Source organism: Oncorhynchus tshawytscha, linkage group LG16 (assembly GCF_018296145.1).
Source record: "Oncorhynchus tshawytscha isolate Ot180627B linkage group LG16, Otsh_v2.0, whole genome shotgun sequence".
In the NCBI taxonomy this organism is placed as follows: Eukaryota; Metazoa; Chordata; class Actinopteri; order Salmoniformes; family Salmonidae; genus Oncorhynchus; species Oncorhynchus tshawytscha.
Genome location: NC_056444.1, coordinates 80057411 through 80082552, shown reverse-complemented (window position 1 = coordinate 80082552; position 25142 = coordinate 80057411). Strand labels below are relative to the sequence as shown.

At 49.8% G+C, this 25142-nt stretch overlaps 1 protein-coding gene across 2 annotated transcripts in view; it reads left to right on the top strand.

The window, feature by feature from the left end:
- Window positions 1–24010, top strand: part of LOC112216392 (zinc finger protein PLAGL2) — a 53400-nt gene extending 29390 nt beyond the window's left edge. Inside the window, exons 2-3 of one of the 2 annotated variants that reach the window (XM_042299747.1) lie at window positions 21534–21992; window positions 22089–24010. In XM_042299747.1, coding sequence (XP_042155681.1) covers window positions 21703–21992; window positions 22089–23538 — 1740 coding nt within the window. In that variant the 5' untranslated portion in view covers window positions 21534–21702 and the 3' untranslated portion in view covers window positions 23539–24010. Of the gene's footprint in view, window positions 1–21530; window positions 21993–22088 lie in introns of both variants that reach the window. The other variant, XM_042299748.1, reaches the window with a different exon arrangement.
- Window positions 24011–25142: the final 1132 nt, after the last annotated feature.

Here is a 25142-nt window from a genome sequence, read left to right as displayed (position 1 = left end):
ATAACAACAGTAATGTGCAGATCTACCCTTGTGAGATCTCTGTCAGTTATAACAACAGTAATGTGCAGATCTACCCTTGTGAGATCTCTGTCAGTTATAACAACAGTAATGTGCAGATCTACCCTTGTGAGATCTCTGTCAGTTATAACAACAGTAATGTGCGGATCTACCCTTGTGAGATCTCTGTCAGTTATAACAACAGTAATGTGCGGATCTACCCTTGTGAGATCTCTGTCAGTTATAACAACAGTAATGAGTGACAGAAAGCTTCCTGTGTTCTTACAGTCTGATATACAGCACCAGTCAAAAGTTTGGACACACCTACTCATATTGTCTTTATTTTTACTATTTTATCCATTGTAGAGTAATAGTGAAGACATCAAAACTATGAAATAGCACATGTAGTAACCAAAAAAGTAAATCAAAATATATTTTATATTCTTCAAAGTAGCCACCTTTTTTCTTGATTTCAGCTCTTGGCATTCTCTCAACCAGCTTATAATAAAAACATTTTTACCTTTATTTAACTAGGCAAGTCAGTTAAGAACAAATTCTTATTTTCAATGACGGCCTAGGAACAGTGGGTTAACTGCCTGTTCAGGGGCAGAACGACAGACCTTGTCAGCTCAGGGGTTTGAACTTGCAACCTTCCGGTTACTAGTCCAACACTCTAACCACTAGGCTACCCTGCCGCCCCAGCTTCTTGAGTTAGTCACCTGAAATGCATTTAATTACAGGTGTGCCTTGTTCATTTATTTTCTTCTTAATGCGTTTGAGCCAATCAGTTGTGTTGTTACAAGGTAGGGGTGGTATACAGAAGATAGCCCTATTTGGCAAAATACCAAGTCCATATTTTTAAATTTAATTTCTCCTTATTATGTTAAGAACAGCACAAATAAGGAAAGAGAAACGACAGTCCACCAATACCTTAAGATATGAAGGTCAGTCAATCCGGAAAAACTTTCTTCAAGTGCAGTCGCAAAATCCACCAAGCGCTATGATGAAACTGGCTCTCATGAGGACCGCTACAGGAAAGGAAGACCCAGAATTTCCTCTGCTGCAGAGGATACGTTCATTAGAGTTACCAGCCTCAGATTTCAGCACATATAAAGGCTTCATAGAGTGCAAGTAACAGACACATCTCAACAAGACTGCCTTCATGGTCTAATTGCTGCAAAGAAACTACTACTAAAAGACACCAATAAGAAGAGGAGACATGTTTGTGCCAATGAAGCACGAGCAATGGACATTAGACCTGTGGAAATCTGACCTTAGGTCTGATGAGTCCAAATTGGAGATTTTTGGTTCTACCCGCCGTGTCTTTGTGAGAAGCAGAGTAGGTGAACGAATGATCTCCGCATGTGTGGTTCCCACCGTGAAGCATGGCAGAGGAGGTGTGATGGTGTGGGGGTGCTTTGCTGGTGACACTGTCTGTGATTTATTTAGAATTCAAGGCACACTTACCAGCATGGCTACCACAGCATTCTGCAGCGATATGCCATCCCATCTGGTTTGCGCTTAGTGGGACTATCATTTTGTTTTTCAACAGGACAATGACCCAACACACCTCCAGGCTGTATAAGGGCTATTTGACCAAGAAGAAGAGTGATGGAGTACTGCATCAGATGACCTGGCCTCCACAATCACCCGACCTCAACCCAATTGAGATGGTTGGGATGAGTTGGACCGCAGAGTGAAGGAAAAGCAGCCAACAAGTGCTCAGCATATGTGGGAATTCTTTCAAGACTGTTGGAAAAGCATTCCAGGTGAAGCTGGTTGAGAGAATGCCAGGAGTGTGCAAAGCTGACATCAAGGCAAAGTGTGGGTTACTACATGCAAAGGGTTACTACATGATTCCATGTAGTTATTTCATAGTTTTGACGTCCTCACTATTATTCTACATTGTATAAAATAGTAAAAATAAAGAAACCCTTGAATGAGTAGATGTGTCCAAACTGTTGACTGGTACTGTATGTATTTATTGTTAACTTTTGACCTCTTACTGTGTATTTTAGAGGTAACGTTTGACTGGTACTGTGTATTTTAGAGGTAACTTTTGACCTCTTACTGTGTATTTTAGAGGTAACTTTTGACTGGTACTGTGTATTTTAGAGGTAACTGGTGACTGGTACTGTGTATTTTAGAGGTAACTGTTGACATTCAGTTTAGGTCATCTTGGCAGGTCCTAATAATCTGTTTATTTGGGATCTGAAAGTGAAGATGTTTTTATGTTATATCTGAGCTTACTCCATGACCATGTGTTCACGAAACACACACAGGTGTGGAGGTAGGGAGGGAGAGGGGTGGAGGTAGAGGGGTGGAGGTAGAGGGGTGGAGGTAGAGGGTGGAGGTAGAGGGGTGGAGGTAGAGGGGTGGAGGTGGAGGTAGAGGGTGGAGGGAGGGTGGAGGGGTGGAGGGTGGAGGGGTAGAGAGGTGGAGGGGTAGAGAGGTGGAGGGGTAGAGGGGTGGAGGGGTGGAGGGGTAGAGAGGTGGAGGGGTAGAGAGGTGGAGGGGTAGAGGTGGAGGGGTAGAGGTGGAGGGGTAGAGAGGTGGAGGGGTAGAGAGGTGGAGGGGTAGAGGTGGAGGGGTAGAGGTGGAGGGGTAGAGGTGGAGGGGTAGAGAGGTGGAGGGGTAGAGGGGTGGAGGGGTAGAGGGGTGGAGGGGTGGAGGGGTAGAGAGGTGGAGGGGTAGAGAGGTGGAGGGGTAGAGAGGTGGAGGGGTAGAGGTGGAGGGGTAGAGGTGGAGGGGTAGAGGTGGAGGGGTAGAGGTGGAGGGGTAGAGGTGGAGGGGTAGAGGTGGAGGGGTAGAGGTGGAGGGGTGGAGGTGGAGGGGTGGAGGTGGAGGGGTGGAGGTGGAGGGGTAGAGAGGTGGAGGTAGAGGTAGAGAGTGGTTGAGAGGGAGAGGTAGCTAGGGAGGGAGAGAGCTAGAGAAGTAGCTAGGGAGGGAGAGGTAGCTAGGGAGGGAGAGGGAGGGAGGGAGGGAGGGAGGGAGAGGTAGCTAGGGAGGGAGGGAGGGAGGGAGGGAGGGAGGGAGGGAGGGAGGGAGGGAGGGAGGGAGGGAGGGAGGGAGGAGGTAGGGAGGGAGGGAGGGAGGGAGGGAGGGAGAGGTAGCTAGGGAGGGAGGGAGGGAGGGAGAGGGAGGGAGGGGGGGAGGGAGGGAGAGGGAGGGAGGGAGGGAGGGGGAGGGAGAGGGAGGGAGGGAGGGAGGGAGGGGAGGGAGGGAGGGAGGGAGAGGTAGGGAGGGAGAGGTAGGGAGGTGTTTTCCATGCCAATAAAGCTCTTGAATTGAATTGAGAGGTGTAGGGAGGTATAGAGCAGTAGAGGGAGAGAGAGTTATAGGAGGTAGAGAGAGGTGTAGGGAGGGGTAGGGAGAGGTAGGGAGGGAGAGAGGGGTGTAGGGAGGTAGAGAGAGGGGTGTAGGGAGGTAGAGAGAGGGGTGTAGGGAGGTAGAGAGAGGGGTGTAGGGAGGTAGAGAGAGGGGTGTAGTGAGGTAGAGCCAGAGGTACAGAGGGAGAAAGGTGGGGGGGCTGTTGGCGGAGCGCCCCCTGGCAGCACACAACTTTATTTTCGTGAAATGTCATGTATTTGTCAAATCAAATCAAATCAAAATCAAATGTATTTATAAAGCCCTTCGTACATCAGCTGATATCTCAAAGTGCTGTACAGAATCCCAGCCTAAAACCCCAAACAGCAAGCAATGCAGGTGTAGAAGCACGGTGGCTAGGAAAAACTCCCTAGAAAGGCCAAAACCTAGGAAGAAACCTAGAGAGGAACCAGGCTATGTGGGGTGGCCAGTCCTCTTCTGGCTGTGCCGGGTGGAGATTATAACAGAACATGGCCAAGATGTCCAAATGTTCATAAATGACCAGCATGGTCGAATAATAATGAGGCAGAACAGTTGAAACTGGAGCAGCAGCACGGTTGAAACTGGAGCAGCAGCACGGTCAGGTGGACTGGGGACAGCAAGGAGTCATCATGTCAGGTAGTCCTGGGGCATGGTCCTAGGGTCCTCCGAGAGAGAGAAAGAAAGAGAGAATTAGAGAACGCACACTTAGATTCACACAGGACACCGAATAGGACAGGAGAAGGACTCCAGATATAACAAACTGACCCTAGCCCCCCGACACATAAACTACTGCAGCATAAATACTGGAGGCTGAGACAGAAGGGGTCAGGAGACACTGTGGCCCCATCCGAGGACACCCCCGGACAGGGCCAAACAGGAAGGATATAACCCCTTGTCACATACACATGGTTAGCAGATGTTAATGCGAGTGTAGTGAAATGCCTGTTAGGGCCATGATAAGGTAGGAAAACAAGTACACACACTGTTCAATCTCTACATTTGGATAGTTCCTCAAAACATATAGTCAACTTCTTGGAAATAGGTGATTGTTAAACACAATTTGATGAAGTGTTGGAAAGTGACACATAATTTGGGTCAAACAATAAATATTGAATAAAAAGCGAAACAAATTGTCTGTATCTTCATGACAGAGTACGATTGAGATACAGGCAGGTATGCCCCCCCAAACATCCCTCTTTCCTGTTGGTGTGACTGATAGTGTTGCTGGAGGTTGGTAGAGAGACACTGAGCAGAGGCAGACCCACCCTCTTCCTCTCCCCCTCCTCTTCCTCTCCACTCTCCCCTTCCCTTTCCCTCCCTCTTCCTCTCCACACTCTCCCCTTCCCTCTCCCTCCCTCTTCCCTTTCCCCTCCTCTTCCTCTCCACACTCTCCCCTTCCCTCTCCCTCCCTCTTCCCCTTCCCTCTCCCTCCCTCTTCCTCTCCACACTCTCCCCTTCCCTCCCTCTTCCTCTCCACACTCTCCCCTTCCCTCCCTCTTCTCTCCACACTCTCCCCTTCCCTCCCTCTTCCTCTCCACACTCTCCCCTTCCCTCTCCCTCCCTCTTCCCCTTCCCTCTCCCTCCCCCTCCCTCTTCCTCTCCACACTCTCCCCTTCCCTCCCTCTTCCTCTCCACACTCTCCCCTTCCTTCCCTCCCTCTTCCTCTCCACACTCTCCCCTTCCCTCCCTCTTCCTCTCCACACTCTCCCCTTCCCTCCCTCTTCCTCTCCACACTCTCCCTCTTCCTCTCCACACTCTCTCCCTACCTCTTCCTCTCCACACTCTCTCCCTACCTCTTCCTCTCCACACTCTCTCCCTACCTCTTCCTCTCCACACTCTCCCCTTCCCTCTCCCTCCCTCTTCCTCTCCACACGCTCCCCTTCCCTCCTCCTCCTCTTCCTTCACTATTGTTCCCCACAGATGAGTGTTAGTTCTGGGTGGGATGGAGGGAAGCCCTGTTTAATTTGTCTTTGTTTGTAGAGCCGGTTCATTTTCTAATTAGTCCTGTTTCATCCCGTGCCATCGTTAAGAGGATGCCTTGTGTCGTCCAGATGTCTCTACCCAGTGCGTTCTGAATAGACTATACAGCACATTGAGAGTTCTCAGCAGACTATACAGCACATTGAGAGTTCTCAGCAGACTATACAGCACATTGAGAGTTCTCAGCAGACTATACAGCACATTGAGAGTTCTCAGCAGACTATACAGCACATTGAGAGTTCTCAGCAGACTATACAGCACATTGAGAGTTCTCAGAAGACTATACAGCATATTGAGAGTTCTCAGCAGACTATACAGCACATTGAGAGTTCTCAGAAGACTATACAGCACATTGAGAGTTCTCAGAAGACTATACAGCACATTGAGAGTTCTCAGCAGACTATACAGCATATTGAGAGTTCTCAGCAGACTATACAGCACATTGAGAGTTCTCAGCAGACTATACAGCACATTGAGAGTTCTCAGCAGACTATACAGCACATGAGAGTTCTCAGCAGACTATACAGCACATTGAGAGTTCTCAGAAGACTATACAGCACATTGAGAGTTCTCAGAAGACTATACAGCATATTGAGAGTTCTCAGAAGACTATACAGCACATTGAGAGTTCTCAGAAGACTATACAGCACATTGAGAGTTCTCAGAAGACTATACAGCACATTGAGAGTTCTCAGCAGACTATACAGCACATTGAGAGTTCTCAGCAGACTATACAGCACATTGAGAGTTCTCAGCAGACTATACAGCACATTGAGAGTTCTCAGCAGACTATACAGCACATTGAGTTCTCAGCAGACTATACAGCACATTGAGAGTTCTCAGCAGACTATACAGCACATTGAGAGTTCTCAGCAGACTATACAGCACATTGAGAGTTCTCAGCAGACTATACAGCACATTGAGAGTTCTCAGCAGACTATACAGCACATTGAGTTCTCAGCAGACTATACAGCACATTGAGTTCTCAGCAGACTATACGGCACATTGAGAGTTCTCAGCAGACTATACAGCACATTGAGAGTTCTCAGCAGACTATACAGCACATTGAGAGTTCTCAGCAGACTATACAGCACATTGAGAGTTCTCAGCAGACTACAGCACATTGAGAGTTCTCAGCAGACTACAGCACATTGAGAGTTCTCAGCAGACTATACAGCACATTGAGAGTTCTCAGCAGACTATACAGCACATTGAGAGTTCTCAGCAGACTATACAGCACATTGAGAGTTCTCAGCAGACTATACAGCACATTGAGAGTTCTCAGCAGACTATACAGCACATTGAGAGTTCTCAGCAGACTATACAGCACATTGAGAGTTCTCAGCAGACTATACAGCACATTGAGAGTTCTCAGAAGACTATACAGCACATTGAGAGTTCTCAGAAGACTATACAGCACATTGAGAGTTCTCAGCAGACTATACAGCACATTGAGAGTTCTCAGCAGACTATACAGCACATTGAGAGTTCTCAGCAGACTATACAGCACATTGAGAGTTCTCAGCAGACTATACAGCACATTGAGAGTTCTCAGCAGACTATACAGCACATTGAGAGTTCTCAGCAGACTATACAGCATATTGAGAGTTCTCAGCAGACTATACAGCATATTGAGAGTTCTCAGCAGACTATACAGCACATTGAGAGTTCTCAGCAGACTATACAGCATATTGAGAGTTCTCAGCAGACTATACAGCACATTGAGAGTTCTCAGCAGACTATACAGCACATTGAGAGTTCTCAGCAGACTATACAGCATATTGAGAGTTCTCAGCAGACTATACAGCATATTGAGAGTTCTCAGCAGACTATACAGCACATTGAGAGTTCTCAGCAGACTATACAGCATATTGAGAGTTCTCAGCAGACTATACAGCACATTGAGAGTTCTCAGCAGACTATACAGCACATTGAGAGTTCTCAGCAGACTATACAGCACATTGAGAGTTCTCAGCAGACTATACAGCACATTGAGAGTTCTCAGCAGACTATACAGCACATTGAGAGTTCTCAGCAGACTATACAGCATATTGAGAGTTCTCAGCAGACTACAGCACATTGAGAGTGTTGTTTGAGAGAATCAGTCATAAAGTCCATTGTGTGGCTTCAATAGAATAGTTATTAGGTGTGTGTTTAGTGTATTTCTCTGATAGATAGCTCTATGAAAGAGCCTCGTTTTAGAGTCTCAATCAGAGCGTGAACACAGGAGGGTTGTGTATATACTCCAGGTGTATATCCTTTCTCCACTTGTTGTAAAGCATGGAATGAATATAGGGTGTGTTAAAGGCGTTTGATCACGGATAATTGCTGTCAGGTTAGTGACGGGCTGTGGGACTACACATGAAGAAGACAGAGGTTACAGTACTGTTTCTCCAGTTAAGGTACAGTGTCATGGGTTGGTGAGTAGTGGGTGGTGCTCCTCCCAATCGCTCCCCATGCATGATGTACTGTAATCTAGACTGTTTATTTTGGGAGGTGCCCCTCAAACGCATCTGCCCCTCATACACAACAGAGCCCCATACGCAACAGAGCCCCATACACAACAGAGCCCCATACACAACAGAGCCCCATACACAACAGAGCCCCATACACAACAGAGCCCCATACACAACAGAGCCCCATACACAACAGAGCCCCATACACAACAGAGCCCCATACACAACAGAGCCCCATACACAACAGAGCCCCATACACAACAGAGCCCCATACACAACAGAGCCCCTCGCACAACAGAGCCCCTCGCACAACAGAGCCCCTCGCACAACAGAGCCCCTCGCAAAACAGAGCCCCTCGCACAACAGAGCCCCTCGCACAACAGAGCCCCTCGCACAACAGTGCCCCATACACAACAGTGCCCCATCGCACAACAGTGCCCCTCGCACAACAGTGCCCCATACACAACAGTGCCCCTCGCACAACAGTGCCCCTCGCACAACAGTGCCCCTCGCACAACAGTGCCCCATACACAACAGTGCCCCATACACAACAGAGCCCCTCGCACAACAGAGCCCCTCGCACAACAGTGCCCCATACACAACAGTGCCCCTCGCACAACGCACAACAGTGCCCCTCGCACAACAGTGCCCCTCGCACAACAGTGCCCCTCGCACAACAGTGCCCCTCGCACAACAGTGCCCCTCGCACAACAGTGCCCCATACACAACAGTGCCCCTCGCACAACAGTGCCCCTCGCACAACAGTGCCCCTCGCACAACAGTGCCCCATACACAACAGTGCCCCATACACAACAGAGCCCCTCGCACAACAGAGCCCCTCGCACAACAGTGCCCCATACACAACAGTGCCCCTCGCACAACAGTGCCCCTCGCACAACAGTGCCCCTCGCACAACAGTGCCCCTCGCACAACAGTGCCCCTCGCACAACAGTGCCCCTCGCACAACAGTGCCCCATACACAACAGTGCCCCTCGCACAACAGTGCCCCTCACACAACAGTGCCCCATACACAACAGTGCCCCATACACAACAGTGCCCCTCACACAACAGTGCCCCATACACAACAGTGCCCCATACACAACAGTGCCCCTCGCACAACAGTGCCCCTCGCACAACAGGCCCCGCGCACAACAGTGCCCCTCGCACAACAGTGCCCCATACACAACAGTGCCCCATGCACAACAGTGCCCCATGCACAACAGTGCCCCTCGCACAACAGTGCCCCTCGCACAACAGTGCCCCTCGCACAACAGTGCCCCTCGCACAACAGTGCCCCTCGCACAACAGTGCCCCATACACAACAGTGCCCCTCACACAACAGTGCCCCTCACACAACAGTGCCCCTCGCACAACAGTGCCCCTCGCACAACAGTGCCCCTCGCACAACAGTGCCCCATATACAACAGTGCCCCATACACAACAGTGCCCCATACACAACAGTGCCCCATACACAACAGTGCCCCTCACACAACAGTGCCCCTCACACAACAGTGCCCCTCACACAACAGTGCCCCTCACACAACAGTGCCCCTCACACAACAGTGCCCCATACACAACAGTGCCCCTCACACAACCGTGCCCCTCACACAACCGTGCCCCTCACACAACAGTGCCCCTCACACAACAGTGCCCCTCACACAACAGTGCACCATACACAACAGTGCACCATACACAACAGTGCACCATACACAACAGTGCCCCTCGCACAACAGTGCCCCTCGCACAACAGTGCCCCTCGCACAACAGTGCCCCCTCGCACAACAGTGCCCCTCGCACAACAGTGCCCCTCGCACAACAGTGCCCCTCGCACAACAGTGCCCCTCGCACAACAGTGCCCCTCGCACAACAGTGCCCCTCGCACAACAGTGCCCCTCACACAACAGTGCCCCTCGCACAACAGTGCCCCTCGCACAACAGTGCCCCTCGCACAACAGTGCCCCTCGCACAACAGTGCCCCTCGCACAACAGTGCCCCTCACACGCAGTGCCCCTCACACAACAGTGCCCCTCACACAACAGTGCCCCTCACACAACAGTGCCCCTCGCACAACAGTGCCCCCTCGCACAACAGTGCCCCTCGCACAACAGTGCCCCTCACACAACAGTGCCCCTCGCACAACAGTGCCCCTCGCACAACAGTGCCCCTCGCACAACAGTGCCCCATACACAACAGTGCCCCTCGCACAACAGTGCCCCTCACACAACAGTGCCCCATACACAACAGTGCCCCATACACAACAGTGCCCCTCACACAACAGTGCCCCATACACAACAGTGCCCCTCACACAACAGTGCCCCATACACAACAGTGCCCCATACACAACAGTGCCCCTCGCACAACAGTGCCCCTCGCACAACAGGCCCCGCGCACAACAGTGCCCCTCGCACAACAGTGCCCCATATACAACAGTGCCCCATACACAACAGTGCCCCATACACAACAGTGCCCCATACACAACAGTGCCCCTCGCACAACAGTGCCCCTCGCACAACAGTGCCCCTCGCACAACAGTGCCCCTCGCACAACAGTGCCCCATACACAACAGTGCCCCTCACACAACAGTGCCCCTCACACAACAGTGCCCCTCGCACAACAGTGCCCCTCGCACAACAGTGCCCCTCGCACAACAGTGCCCCATATACAACAGTGCCCCATACACAACAGTGCCCCATACACAACAGTGCCCCATACACAACAGTGCCCCTCACACAACAGTGCCCCTCACACAACAGTGCCCCTCACACAACAGTGCCCCTCACACAACAGTGCCCCTCACACAACAGTGCCCCATACACAACAGTGCCCCATACACAACAGTGCCCCTCACACAACCGTGCCCCTCACACAACCGTGCCCCTCACACAACAGTGCCCCTCACACAACAGTGCCCCTCACACAACAGTGCACCATACACAACAGTGCACCATACACAACAGTGCACCATACACAACAGTGCCCCTCGCACAACAGTGCCCCTCGCACAACAGTGCCCCTCGCACAACAGTGCCCCTCGCACAACAGTGCCCCTCGCACAACAGTGCCCCCTCGCACAACAGTGCCCCTCGCACAACAGTGCCCCTCGCACAACAGTGCCCCTCGCACAACAGTGCCCCTCACACAACAGTGCCCCTCACACAACAGTGCCCCTCGCACAACAGTGCCCCTCGCACAACAGTGCCCCTCGCACAACAGTGCCCCTCGCACAACAGTGCCCCTCGCACAACAGTGCCCCTCACACAACAGTGCCCCTCGCACAACAGTGCCCCTCGCACAACAGTGCCCCTCACACAACAGTGCCCCTCACACAACAGTGCCCCTCGCACAACAGTGCCCCTCGCACAACAGTGCCCCCTCGCACAACAGTGCCCCTCGCACAACAGTGCCCCTCGCACAACAGTGCCCCTCGCACAACAGTGCCCCCTCGCACAACAGTGCCCCTCGCACAACAGTGCCCCTCACACAACAGTGCCCCTCACACAACAGTGCCCCTCACACAACAGTGCCCCTCACACAACAGTGCCCCATACACAACAGTGCCCCATACACAACAGTGCCCCTCACACAACAGTGCCCCTCACACAACAGTGCCCCTCACACAACAGTGCCCCTCACACAACAGTGCCCCTCACACAACAGTGCCCCTCACACAACAGTGCCCCTCACACAACAGTGCCCCTCACACAACAGTGCCCCTCACACAACAGTGCCCCATACACAACAGTGCCCCATACACAACAGTGCCCCATACACAACAGTGCCCCATACACAACAGTGCACCATACACAACAGTGCCCCTCGCACAACAGTGCCCCTCGCACAACAGTGCCCCTCGCACAACAGTGCCCCTCGCACAACAGTGCACCATACACAACAGTGCCCCATACACAACAGTGCACCATACACAACAGTGCCCCTCGCACAACAGTGCACCATACACAACAGTGCCCCTCGCACAACAGTGCACCATACACAACAGTGCACCATACACAACAGTGCACCATACACAACAGTGCCCCATACACAACAGTGCCCCATACACAACAGTGCCCCATACACAACAGTGCACCATACACAACAGTGCACCATACACAACAGTGCACCATACACAACAGTGCACCATACACAACAATCTCTGCAGGTTATGTGGTGTAACAGAACTGAGTAAAGGAAGCAGCATGAACTCAGACTTAACCCCAAAAACCCAGTTGACCTCCCGCTATCATTACTGTTGCAGGATGTATCCATAGACACACACAGAGTTGTAGATACAACACAGAAAGTGACCAGAAATAAGAGTGTACCTGTTGCAAATCTCTTTGGTGACCACAGATTTGTCAATGCTTTTTATTGTTGGCTGACAGATGACAAGGCTTCATGGCTGTTTAAGTGTGAAAAATAAATACTTCCTCTGGGGTTCAATCACTCATCTGTGCTGGATTTACAAAAGTCAGACAAAGAAAAAAGAAAGACAAAAGTGACTTGGAAGATCCAACAGTGAAAGGTGAACCGAGGAGAGAGAGACAGAGCCCTCATGAAGGTGTTCCTCTGTAACTGTCAGATGAGTCCCCACAACCACAGGGGCTATCTTTAGCCCGGGCAGAGCGCAGAGTTGTTTGGCCACATCCCGAACCCACTGCTTGCTGCCTGTCCAGGCCTACTGGCTCCAACTGCCGGGAATGTGCGGGTTTGGCACAGAGTCTTCTTCATGCGTGGCAGGGAGGGGTTCCTCTTCTGTCCCCTCTCCCCACCACCACCAACTCTACAAAATCCTCCACACCAGGAGGTCAAAACCAACCTGGACTCAGGGGTAGACGTACCATACCAAACGTAAAATATCGTACTAATTGGGGTGTCCTGGATTTACGTTTAATGTGGTACGTATTCATTTGTGTATGTCCATCATCCATTTTGTATTTGTTGTGGCTAACGTTAGGTAGGTGGCTAATGCTAACGTTAGCTAGGTGGCTAATTTTAGGTAGGTTGGGGTTAAGGGTTCAGGTAAGGAGTTAAGGTCAGTGGAAGGATGAGATTCGAACACACAACCTTTGGGTTGCTAGATGTTTGGGTTATATGCCTACCCAGACACCCCAACCAACCACCTACTTTAGTTTTTGTCTTCTGCCTTATGTGACCATACCAAAAGTAACATACTAATTTGAGTGTCCCGAATTTCAAGTAAAATCAAATAAAATGTTCTTTGTCAGATGCGCCGAGTACAACAGGTGTAGGTAGACCTTACAGTGAAATGCAAAATTACAAGCCCTTTAAACCTACAATGCAGTTTAAAAAAAGAAAGTGCTAAAATCAACTGAAGTTTAAAAAAAAAAGTATAATAAAAAAAAAAGTGAAATAACACATGTACGTATACTATGTTACGTCTAGTCTATAAGACCAGGCTGTCAAAGCCAACAACCATTAGAGGAACTGAAACCTGCCCATTTATGTGAATGGTGGGAGAGAGGAAAGGAGGGAGGGAGAGACAACAGAGGGGTTGACTTGTTCAGAGAGAGAACTTGACTGCAGCCTCATAAAAGCCCACTTTCAGAACTTGTTGGTCACTGCGTTGATCGTTGTTGTCGGTCACCATACATAGTCCTCTCTGAGCAGTTCGCGATGCAAGGAGCTATGCTATTCAACGGAACACCTCCCTCCTCACTCTCCTTTCTACTCTCCTATCTGGTCCTGCCTGTAGGAGTGTCTCCACTTCCTCCCCTGTCACTCTTTTGTCAATGTGGTTGGTAAAGCATGACGTGCCAACCTCCACTGTGGAGTCACTACACTATTGCTAAAGGCGAATTCCACTGTTGCAAGTGACTCCCCCCTCCCTCCCTCCCTCCAGACCTGCAGTCTTTCTCTGTGTTTCTATTCGTCCTCCCTCTCAGTCCCTCACTCAGCTTCTCAGTCCTTCGCTCACCGTCTCTCTCTCATTCCCTATCTTTCACTCACTCACTTGCAGAAGCTCTCCCCCACACCCTCTCTTACGATATCTCCCAGCATCGATCTGTCCAATTCTCTCTGGAAACTCCCTTTCTCACACATCCTCTTGTACTTTCAAACTAGTCAGACATGCTATACTGGCATGAACTATCATAATATTCTCAGATAATGCAAAAAGAGGTTACACTACCAAAATATTCACACAAGGTGACACGGATGTAACCAGCGAGACATATGAGAGTTTGTTTGTGTATTTATGTATATTTGTCACAATATTTGTGTAATCGGTGTTTTGCCCCTCCTCTCCTCTGGTGAGTGCGGCTGTTGTCACCTAAGCTCAGGAAGCTGAACTCAGTTTCTATATTCTATATTTATCTCAGTGGTTTAGTTGAACAGGTTCTGTAGCCTCAGGCCCTCTGCTCTCACAGCTCTCACAGCCCTGACTACTCTGTGCCTACCTTCTGCTTAGCGCCCCTCATTTCAGCGGTGTGACTGTGAAAGGGTTAAAACAACTCCACATGCAGGAGCCAGAGAGAAGTGTACGAGATGACCCCTGACCCCAAAGGAAAGGAATGTGGAAGCTCTTTCATCTTGGACAAAACCAAAGACACTTGGAACAGTTGGAAAGTAGAGGGGAATTTCTGTTCTAGGTTTTAGATTAGAGTTAGACTAGGTTCTAGGTTTTAGACTACGGTTAGACTAGGTTCTAGGTTTTAGACTACAGTTAGACTAGGTTCTAGGTTTTAGACTAGACAGTTAGACTAAGTTCTAGGTTTTAGACTAAACAGTTAGACTAGGTTTTAGACTAGACAGACTAGGTTCTAGGTTTTAGACTAGACAGACTAGGTTCTAGGTTTTAGACTAGACAGTTAGACTAGGTTCTAGGTTTTAGACTAGACAGTTAGACTAGGTTCTAGGTTTTAGACTAGACAGTTAGACTAGGTTCTAGGTTTTAGACTAGACAGTTAGACTAGGTTCTAGGTTTTAGACTAGACAGACTAGGTTCTAGGTTTTAGACTAGACAGTTAGACTAGGTTCTAGGTTTTAGACTAGACAGTTAGACTAGGTTCTAGGTTTTAGACTAGACAGTTAGACTAGGTTCTAGGTTTTAGACTAGACAGTTAGACTAGGTTCTAAGTTCTAGACTAGACAGTTAGACTAGGTTCTAGGTTTTAGACTAGACAGTTAGACTAGGTTCTAGGTTTTAGACTAGACAGTTAGACTAGGTTCTAGGTTTTAGACTAGACAGTTAGACTAGGTTCTAAGTTCTAGACTAGACAGTTAGACTAGGTTCTAAGTTTTAGACTACAGTTAGACTAGGTTCTAGGTTTTAGACTAGACAGTTAGACTAGGTTCTAAGTTCTAGACTAGACAGTTGCATGTGGAAGGGTTTTCTCATAGAGAAACCTTTTTATGCATGGCAGTCTTACAACATCCTGCTGTCCATGTTTGTGATGGACCTGTGATGCGATACTCTTCCTGGATGTTGATTTGCTATCTCAGTATATTCTATTTTTGTCTGCAATGCATGGAAACACTCAGCACTGACAATTGTTAGAGTGGACAGTAGATTACTCTGCCCCTGGGTAGACAATGCTTTTCTCTTTCCTGAGGTAGACAATGCTTTTCTCTTTCCTGGGTAGACAATGCTTTTCTCTTTCCTGGGGTAGACGATGCTTTTCTCTTTCCTGGGGTAGACAATGCTTTTCTCTTTCCTGAGGTAGACAATGCTTTTCTCTTTCCTGAGGTAGACAATGCTTTTCTCTTTCCTGGGGTAGACAATGCTTTTCTCTTTCCTGGGGTAGACAATGCTTTTCTCTTTCCTGGGGTAGACAATGCTTTTCTCTTTCCTGGGGTAGACAATGCTTTTCTCTTTCCTGAGGTAGACAATGCTTTTCTCTTTCCTGGGGTAGACGATGCTTTTCTCTTTCCTGGGGTAGACGATGCTTTTCTCTTTCCTGGGGTAGACGATGCTTTTCTCTTTCCTGGGGTAGACCATGCTTTTCTCTTTCCTGGGGTAGACCATGCTTTTCTCTTTCCTGGGGTAGACAATGCTTTTCTCTTTCCTGGGGTAGACCATGCTTTTCTCTTTCCTGGGGTAGACAATGCTTTTCTCTTTCCTGAGGTAGACAATGCTTTTCTCTTTCCTGAGGTAGACAATGCTTTTCTCTTTCCTGAGGTAGACAATGCTTTTCTCTTTCCTGAGGTAGACAATGCTTTTCTCTTTCCTGAGGTAGACAATGCTTTTCTCTTTCCTGAGGTAGACAATGCTTTTCTCTTTCCTGAGGTAGACAATGCTTTTCTCTTTCCTGGGGTAGACAATGCTTTTCTCTTTCCTGGGGTAGACAATGCTTTTCTCTTTCCTGGGGTAGACAATGCTTTTCTCTTTCCTGAGGTAGACAATGCTTTTCTCTTTCCTGAGGTAGACAATGCTTTTCTCCCTTCCTGGGGTAGACAATGCTTTTCTCCCTTCCTGGGGTAGACAATGCTTTTCTCCCTTCCTGGGGTAGACAATGCTTTTCTCTCTTCCTGGGGTAGACAATGCTTTTCTCTTTCCTGGGGTAGACCATGCTTTTCTCTTTCCTGGGGTAGACAATGCTTTTCTCTTTCCTGGGGTAGACCATGCTTTACAATGCTACCACATGATGAAATCATTGTGCATAGGTTTATTATTTATAGACATTCACAGTGAATATACAGTACCGTTTGGGCAAAGGCTACCATCATTTAATTGAAATGACGGGAAACAGCGTTGATTCAACCAGTGTGCGCCCAGTGGGAAAGCATTGCGTGCGGTGCTTTGCTATGGCTAGCCTGACTACTCCCTGACTACCTCGCGACTACATCCATGACTACGTCCCTGATTACCCTTTTGACTACTCTCCTGACTACGTCCACGACTACCCTCCTGACTACCCTCCTGACTTCCTACCTGACTACCCTCCTGACTTCCTCCCTGACTACCCTCCTGACTACCTCCCTGACTACCTCCCTGACTACCTCCCTGACTACCTCCCTGACTACCTCCCTGACTACCCTCCTGACTACCCTCCTGACTCCCCTCCTGACTCCCCTCCTGACTCCCCACCTGACTCCCCACCTGACTCCCTACCTGACTCCCTACCTGACTCCCTACCTGACTCCCCCATGACTCCCCCCCCTGACTCCCCCTGACTTCCCCCCTGACTACCTCCATGACTACCCTCCTGACTTCCTCCCTGACTACCCTCCCGACTACCCTCTCCACTACCTCCCTGACTACCCTCCTGACTACCACACATACTGTGGTCCCTGCAGGGGAGGGCGAGGGGCGGAGCCTGATGGGTCAGGGGAAAACGAACAAAGATAAAAAAAAAATAATGAAGTAAAGGACATTTAAATCATCAGAGGAACATAGCGTGTATAGCTCATACACATATCACAGAGCAGAAGGGCCACACACAGTATGAAGCTGTTAGTGGTTGATAAATGACAGAGGATGACTGTACTGATGTGTGGGCAGGTTTTTACAATGGGACTTGTACATTTTATTCTAATGTAATGGAATGAAGAGGTGTAGTTTAGTCACGGCAGAGATGGAGAGAGTATGGGGATTTCAGGAGGTCATTATGTTAGATGGTGAGATAGTTCTAGGTAGGGATTGATGGAGGTGTTGGTTACTACTATATATTACGGGGCTGATGAAGAGGTCTTATGTGGAGCTCAGTTGTGTGTTGTTGTTGGTGTGTTATTCGTCCTGAAATGATTACATGACATAGCAGAAACAAGTCTTGTTGTTGAGTCCTGGTGTAGATGCTAGGTGTTTTTATGTAGGAAGCGTTAGTTATTGGATGTGATGCCTAGGACCGGCGGGGCAGGGGTCAGGGGTCACGGTGTGAGGTGTAGTGTACTCCGTGTGATGCAGGACTAGAACTGTCAGGGGTCACGGTGTGAGGTGTAGTGTACTCTGTGTGATGCAGGACTAGAACTGTCAGGGGTCATGGTGTGAGGTGTAGTGTACTCCTTGTGATGCAGGACTAGAACTGTCAGGGGTCAGGGGTCACGGTGTGAGGTGTAGTGTACTCCGTGTGATGCAGGACTAGAACTGTCAGGGGTCACGGTGTGAGGTGTAGTGTACTCCGTGTGATGCAGGACTAGAACTGTCAGGGGTCAGGGGTCACGGTGTGAGGTGTAGTGTACTCCGTGTGATGCAGGACTAGAACTGTCAGGGTTCACGGTGTGAGGTGTAGTGTACTCCGTGTGATGCAGGACTAGAACTGGCAGGGGTCACGGTGTGAGGTGTAGTGTACATGCAGGACTAGAACTGTCAGGGGTCACGGTGTGAGGTGTAGTGTACTCCGTGTGATGCAGGACTAGAACTGGCAGGGGTCACGGTGTGAGGTGTAGTGTACTCCGTGTGATGCAGGACTAGAACTGTCAGGGGTCAGTGGTCACGGTGTGCGGTGTAGTGGACGCCATGTGATGCAGGACTAGAACTGGCAGGGGTCAAGGGTCATGGTGTGAGGTGTAGTGTACGCCATGTGATGCAGGACTAGAACTGTCAGGGGTCACGGTGTGAGGTGTAGTGTACTCCGTGTGATGCAGGACTAGAACTGTCAGGGGTCACGGTGTGAGGTGTAGTGTACTCCGTGTGATGCAGGACTAGAACTTTCAGGGGTCAGGGGTCACGGTGTGAGGTGTAGTGGACGCCGTGTGATGCAGGACTAGAAATGTCAGGGGTCACGGTGTGAGGTGTAGTGTACTCCGTGTGATGCAGGACTAGAACTGTCAGGGGTCAGGGGTCACGGTGTGCGGTGTAGTGGACGCCGTGTGATGCAGGACTAGAACTGGCAGGGGTCAAGGGTCATGGTGTGAGGTGTAGTGTACGCCATGTGATGCAGGACTAGAACTTTCAGGGGTCAGGGGTCACGGTGTGAGGTGTAGTGGACGCCGTGTGATGCAGGACTAGAAATGTCAGGGGTCACGGTGTGAGGTGTAGTGGACGCCGTGTGATGCAGGACTAGAACTGGCAGGGGTCAAGGGTCATGGTGTGAGGTGTAGTGTACACCGTGTAATGAGCTCCCCAACACAGCTGTCAGCTACTCTTAACCACATCTATATACACACACGTACTGATGTCTCCCATTAATTCATACCATTCAGACCTGTACCCTCTCTGTCTCAGAGAATCCCAGAGATCACACTGCACCTATCAACAGAGATGGGGTAGTGGGAACTGGGTTAGTGTGTTGTGTTGTGTTTTGTGTGTGTGTGTTGTCGTGTGTGTGTCGTGTGTGTGTTGTATTGTGTGTGTATGCACACACTTATTTAGACGGAGTGTTCAAAACATTCTGAAAATGACAGACTGACCAGGTGAATCCAGGTGGAAGCTATGATCCCTTATTGATGTCACCTGTTAAATCCACTTCAATCAGTGGAGATGAAGGGAAGGAGACAGGCTAAAGAACCATTTTTTTTGGCCTTGTGACAATCGAAACATGGATTGTGTATGTGTGCCATTCAGAGGGTGAATGGGCAAGACAAAAGATTTAAGTGCTTTGAACAGGGTATGGTAGTAGGTGCCAGGTGCACCGGTTTGTGTCAAGAACTGCAACGCTGCTGGGTTTTTCAACTCTCAACAGTTTCCTGTGTGTATATATCAAGTGTGGGGGCACAGATGTGGTTAGTAGGAGCCAGACCAGGGTGACCTTGGACTTGACCATGTGACTTAGCTGTGTGGGAGGAGAGGGGTCGGAGGTGACAGCAGAGGTGACTTAAAGACATGGTGCAACAGTGTTGCTTGGAAGGTGTAAGAAATGTACGCTTGACATGACTGGCTTTGGAGAAAAGTGTCTGTTAAATGGCTTATATTATTATTATATGAAATATCACTCAGGAATGAAACTGTATCCAGACATGTAGTTACTGTATCACTCTGAAATGGTTGGATTTTCATTTTAATCTGACCAAACTAGACATGTGTTGTTCTTATTTAAAGGTAGGGATTTATACATTAGAGGAATCTGATGAATTTAGGCAGATAGACTGGTACTGGTTAATTTATGGTAACCCCCCCCACCCCATACCCTGGGGCTGAGTGTGATTCATCGTTTTCTGTAGGATTATGTGAGCCTTATCCAGCTTCATAACATGTACATGCATGTACATGCATGCACACACATACACACACATACACATACACATACACACACACACACACACATACACATACACACACAATGCCTGCTTTGTGCACCCACGTTTTTTGGGGGGGAAGTCACAGAACATGATGAGGACATGTATGAAGCCGAGCACACAACATGACGAGGACATGTATGAAGCCGAGCACACAACATGACGAGGACATGTATGAAGCCGAGCACACAACATGACGAGGACATGTATGAAGCCGAGCACACAACATGACGAGGACATGTATGAAGCCGAGCACACAACATGACGAGGACATGTATGAAGCCGAGCACACAACATGACGAGGACATGTATGAAGCCGAGCACACAACATGACGAGGACATGTACATGACGAGGACATGTATGAAGCCGAGCACACAACATGACGAGGACATGTATGAAGCCGAGCACACAACATGACGAGGACATGTATGAAGCCGAGCACACAACATGACGAGGACATGTATGAAGCCGAGCACACAACATGACGAGGACATGTATGAAGCCGAGCACACAACATGACGAGGACATGTATGAAGCCGAGCACACAACATGACGAGGACATGTATGAAGCCGAGCACACAACATGACGAGGACATGTATGAAGCCGAGCACACAACATGACGAGGACATGTATGAAGCCGAGCACACAACATGACGAGGACATGTATGAAGCCGAGCACACAACATGATGAGGACATGTATGAAGCCGAGCACACAACATGACGAGGACATGTATGAAGCCGAGCACACAACATGACGAGGACATGTATGAAGCCGAGCACACAACATGACGAGGACATGTATGAAGCCGAGCACACAACATGACGAGGACATGTATGAAGCCGAGCACACAACATGACGAGGACATGTATGAAGCCACGCACACAACATGACGAGGACATGTATGAAGCCGAGCACACAACATGACGAGGACATGTATGAAGCCGAGCACACAACATGACGAGGACATGTATGAAGCCGAGCACACAACATGACGAGGACATGTATGAAGCCGAGCACACAACATGTATGTGCTAAACATCGGTAACACGTGACTAACGTTCAGTGGATAAGACGTTGACATTTTACATAGATGAATACTGTGACGAGTGGGATGGCTGAATGACTCAACGACTGGGAATGAACTGTCTCAGACATTCCTATTCGTCACTTTTCATTTGTGTACCACTATGCCACATTGTCCTTTAGTGCCCCCTAGTGCCCAACGGGTGTTTGGACTGGAACTCTGCCCTGTCCAAGTCACAAGTCAAGTCTGTTTGTCCATTTTCATAGCAGAAAGACAATCAGTTGAGTCATTTAGCAGTTGTTCTTGTCCAGAGCGACTCAGAATAGAGAGTTCATACATTTTCATATTAGTTTTCATACTGGTCCCCCGTGGGAAACGCTGCATATGTCTGCTCAATGGGAAAGTGCCTTTAAATTTTATCACAGATCTTCAGCTACACTGATTGAATCATTTCCTACTCACCCTCAACCATAGTTGTCGGGACCGACCGACCGAGTGAGTGAGTGAGTGAGGGAATTTGAAAATGTACACAGTTGCACTCTCACATCATAGTGCAACAACAAGTAAACAAATACTTTTGTTTTTTCAGCAGACATTGACAACAGCAGCACTATCTGAGGCCCAGACCGTAGCCCTCCTAAGCCCTACCCGGTCCTGCCTGGAGCCTCGCCCTACACTGCCCTCCACCACTCCCCACGTAGAGCCTGGAAGGCAGGGAAGCCACGGCCGGGATTTCATGGCAACAGCACCCTAGGGCTGCCATGGCAGCTGGTGCCGCCGAGGCTCCACGCCATGTTACAGCACTGACGCCGGAGGACGAGGAACGACTAGCCGCTGCCGAGCTGTACAGCGACTCTACCCTGCCACGGACAGAGAGAGGGAGAGAGAGGGAAGAGCGAGCCAGCGGCAACGAGTGTTTGGTGTGTGGGACTTGGTTTGGTTCGCAGGATAAGCTTCGGCTTCACTCTTTCTGTCACACGGGAGAGAAACCCTTCCATTGCTCCCAGCCACACTGTCCTAAGGCCTTCAGCTCCAAATATAAACTGTTCAGGTAAAACATCACTCCTCCAAGAGTTTTTAAACAGTTGCTCTAAAACACTTTCACTGACTAACTTTTTTCTCATACTGTACTCTCTTCGTTATCCAGGCATATGGCCACACACTCTCCGCAGAAAACTCACCAGTGCTCGTTCTGCGAGAAAATGTTTCACCGCAAAGATCACCTGAAGAACCACCTGCAGACCCATGACCCCAACAAAGAGGCCTTCAAGTGTGAGGAATGTGGCAAGCACTACAACACCAAGCTGGGCTACAAGCGTCATGTGGCCATGCATTCAGCCACGGCTGGGGACCTCACCTGTAAGGTGTGCCTGCAGAGCTACGAGAGTACCCCTGCCCTGATGGAGCATCTCAAGAGCCACTCGGGCAAGTCCTCCGGAGGTGCCAAGGAGAAGAAGCATCCGTGTGACCACTGTGACCGCCGCTTCTACACACGGAAGGACGTGCGTCGCCACATGGTGGTCCACACCGGCAGAAAGGACTTCCTGTGTCAGTACTGCGCCCAGCGCTTCGGCAGGAAGGACCACCTGACGCGGCATGTGAAGAAGAGCCACTCTCAGGAGCTGCTGAAAATAAAGACAGAGCCTCTGGACATGCAAGGCATGCTGGGCTCTGGCTCTTCCCCCTGCACTGTTAAAGAGGAGCTCAGCCCCATGATGTGCAGTATGAGTTCCAACAAAGACCACATGCTGGCCAAGACGTTCCCCAGCGGCACCCCCTTCCCCATGGGCATGTACAACCCCCACCACCTCCAGGCCATGTCCAACCCTGGGGTGGGCCACCACCACTCTCTGATGCCCGGCTCCCTGTCCGCTGCCATGGGGATGGGCAGCCACATGGAGCCCCCCCTCCATCCCCCGCACCACCACCACCACCACCACCACCATCACCACCACATCCAAAACTCCCCTCCGCTGCCCCACCTGCAGCAGCCCCAACAGCACCAGCAGCAACAGCACGCCCAGCCGCCGCCCAAATACCAGCTGGGATCTACCTCATACCTGCTGGACAAGCCCCTCAAAGTGGAGATGGAGAGCTTTCTCATGGATCTGCAGAGTGGGCTGCCGGGCCACCACTCAGGCGATCATCATCATCATACTGCTGCCTCGCCCCCCAAGGAGGGACTAGAGCACCCCTCAGGCCTGACAGACGAGCTGTGTGGTGACCCCCTCCTGTCTAAGAGCCCTGCTGTCATCGCTGAGTCTCTGTGCACAGCTAACATGGACTTCTCTCACCTGCTGGGCTTCCTGCCTCTCAACCTGCCCCCCTACAACGCCCCCATCAGCACAGCAGGACTAGTCATGGGGTACACCTCATCTGCTGCCTCCTCCTCTTCCTCCTCTTCGTCATCCTTGCGTGGCACTGAGCCCCACGCCGCTGCCACAGCCGCACCTCTTACCTCTTTGCAACCTCAACCTCAGGAGCAGCATGGCTCCAGCAGGGGCCTGGGTCTAGGGCCCCTGCACCCTCTCCCGCCAGTGTTTAGCTCCAGCCTCAGCACGACCACCCTGCCTCGCTTTCACCAGGCCTTCCAATGAGGGGCCCCCCAGGCCATCATCCTCAGCTCACTGCCTCACACCCAGGGGCCCAGGGGCCAAGGGGCCTCCTGGGCTGCAAGGGTGGACATAAAAACACTTGAACACTTAGAAGCCTTAATTGAAGTGCACAAAAGCTTTTGATTGAGCTCCAGAGGAAACTAAACCCCCATTGTTAAAACAAAAGGAAAAGACGAGAAACTTTCAAACTAAGGAGCTTTTGTTTGGCCTTTCTTTAGCTGTGATGATTGAATCCCTCTCACTTTGTTGTTTGTTTGTTTAGTTGGATCCCCATTTAGCTTTTGTAGAATCAGCAGCTACTCTTCCTGGGGTCCACAAAAAAACACGACAAGTAACAAAACACTGATACACAAGGACAGTCACACAAATTTAAAATACAGGGATGTACAAACAATACAAAATATATGTGTGTCTGTGTTAGAGTGTCTTACTGCATCTGTGTTAGTCTGTGTGCTAGTGTGTCTGTGTGCTAGTGTGTCTGTGTGCTAGTGTGTCTGTGTGCTAGTGTGTCTGTGTGCTAGTGTGTCTGTGTGCTAGTGTGTGTCTGTGTGCTAGTGTGTCTGTGTGCTAGTGTGTCTGTGTGCTAGTGTGTCTGTGTGCTAGTGTGTCTGTGTGCTAGTGTGTCTGTGTGCTAGTGTGTCTGTGCTAGTGTGTCTGTGTGCTAGTGTGTCTGTGCTAGTGTGTCTGTGCTAGTGTGTCTGTGTGCTAGTGTGTCTGTGTGCTAGTGTGTCTGTGTGCTAGTGTGTCTGTGTGCATCTGTGTGCTAGTCTGTGTGCTGTGCTAGTGTGTCTGTGTGCTAGTGTGTCTGTGTGCTAGTGTGTCTGTGTGCTAGTGTGTCTGTGTGCTAGTGTGTCTGTGTGCTAGTGTGTCTGTGCTAGTGTGTCTGTGTGCTAGTGTGTCTGTGTGCTCTTGTGCTAGTGTGTCTGTGCTGTGTTCTGTGCTAGTGTGTCTGTGTGCTAGTGTGTCTGTGTGCTAGTGTGTCTGTGTGCTAGTGTGTCTGTGCTAGTGTGTCTGTGTGCTAGTGTGTCTGTGTGTAGTGTGTCTGTGTGCTAGTGTGTCTGTGTGCTAGTGTGTCTGTGTGCTAGTGTGTCTGTGTGCTAGTGTGTCTGTGTGCTAGTGTGTCTGTGTGCTAGTGTGTCTGTGTGCTAGTGTGTCTGTGTGCTAGTGTGTCTGTGTGCTAGTGTGTCTGTGTGCTAGTGTGTCTGTGCTAGTGTGTCTGTGTGTGTCTGTGTTAGTCTAGTGTGTCTGTGTGCTAGTGTGTCTGTGTGCTAGTGTGTCTGTGTGCTAGTGTGTCTGTGTGCTAGTGTGTCTGTGTGCTAGTGTGTCTGTGTGCTAGTGTGTCTGTGTGCTAGTGTGTCTGTGTGCTAGTGTGTCTGTGTGCTAGTGTGTCTGTGCTAGTGTGTCTGTGCTAGTGTGTCTGTGTGTTAGTGTGTGTCTCTTAGTGCGTCTGTGTTAGTCTGTGTGCTAGTGTCTGTGTGTTTGTGTGTTAAGAGTGTGTTAGTGTGTCTGTGTTAGTCTGTGTGTTAGAGTGTGTGTCTCTTAGTGCGTCTGTGTTAGTCTGTGTGCTAGTGTCTGTGTGTTTGTGT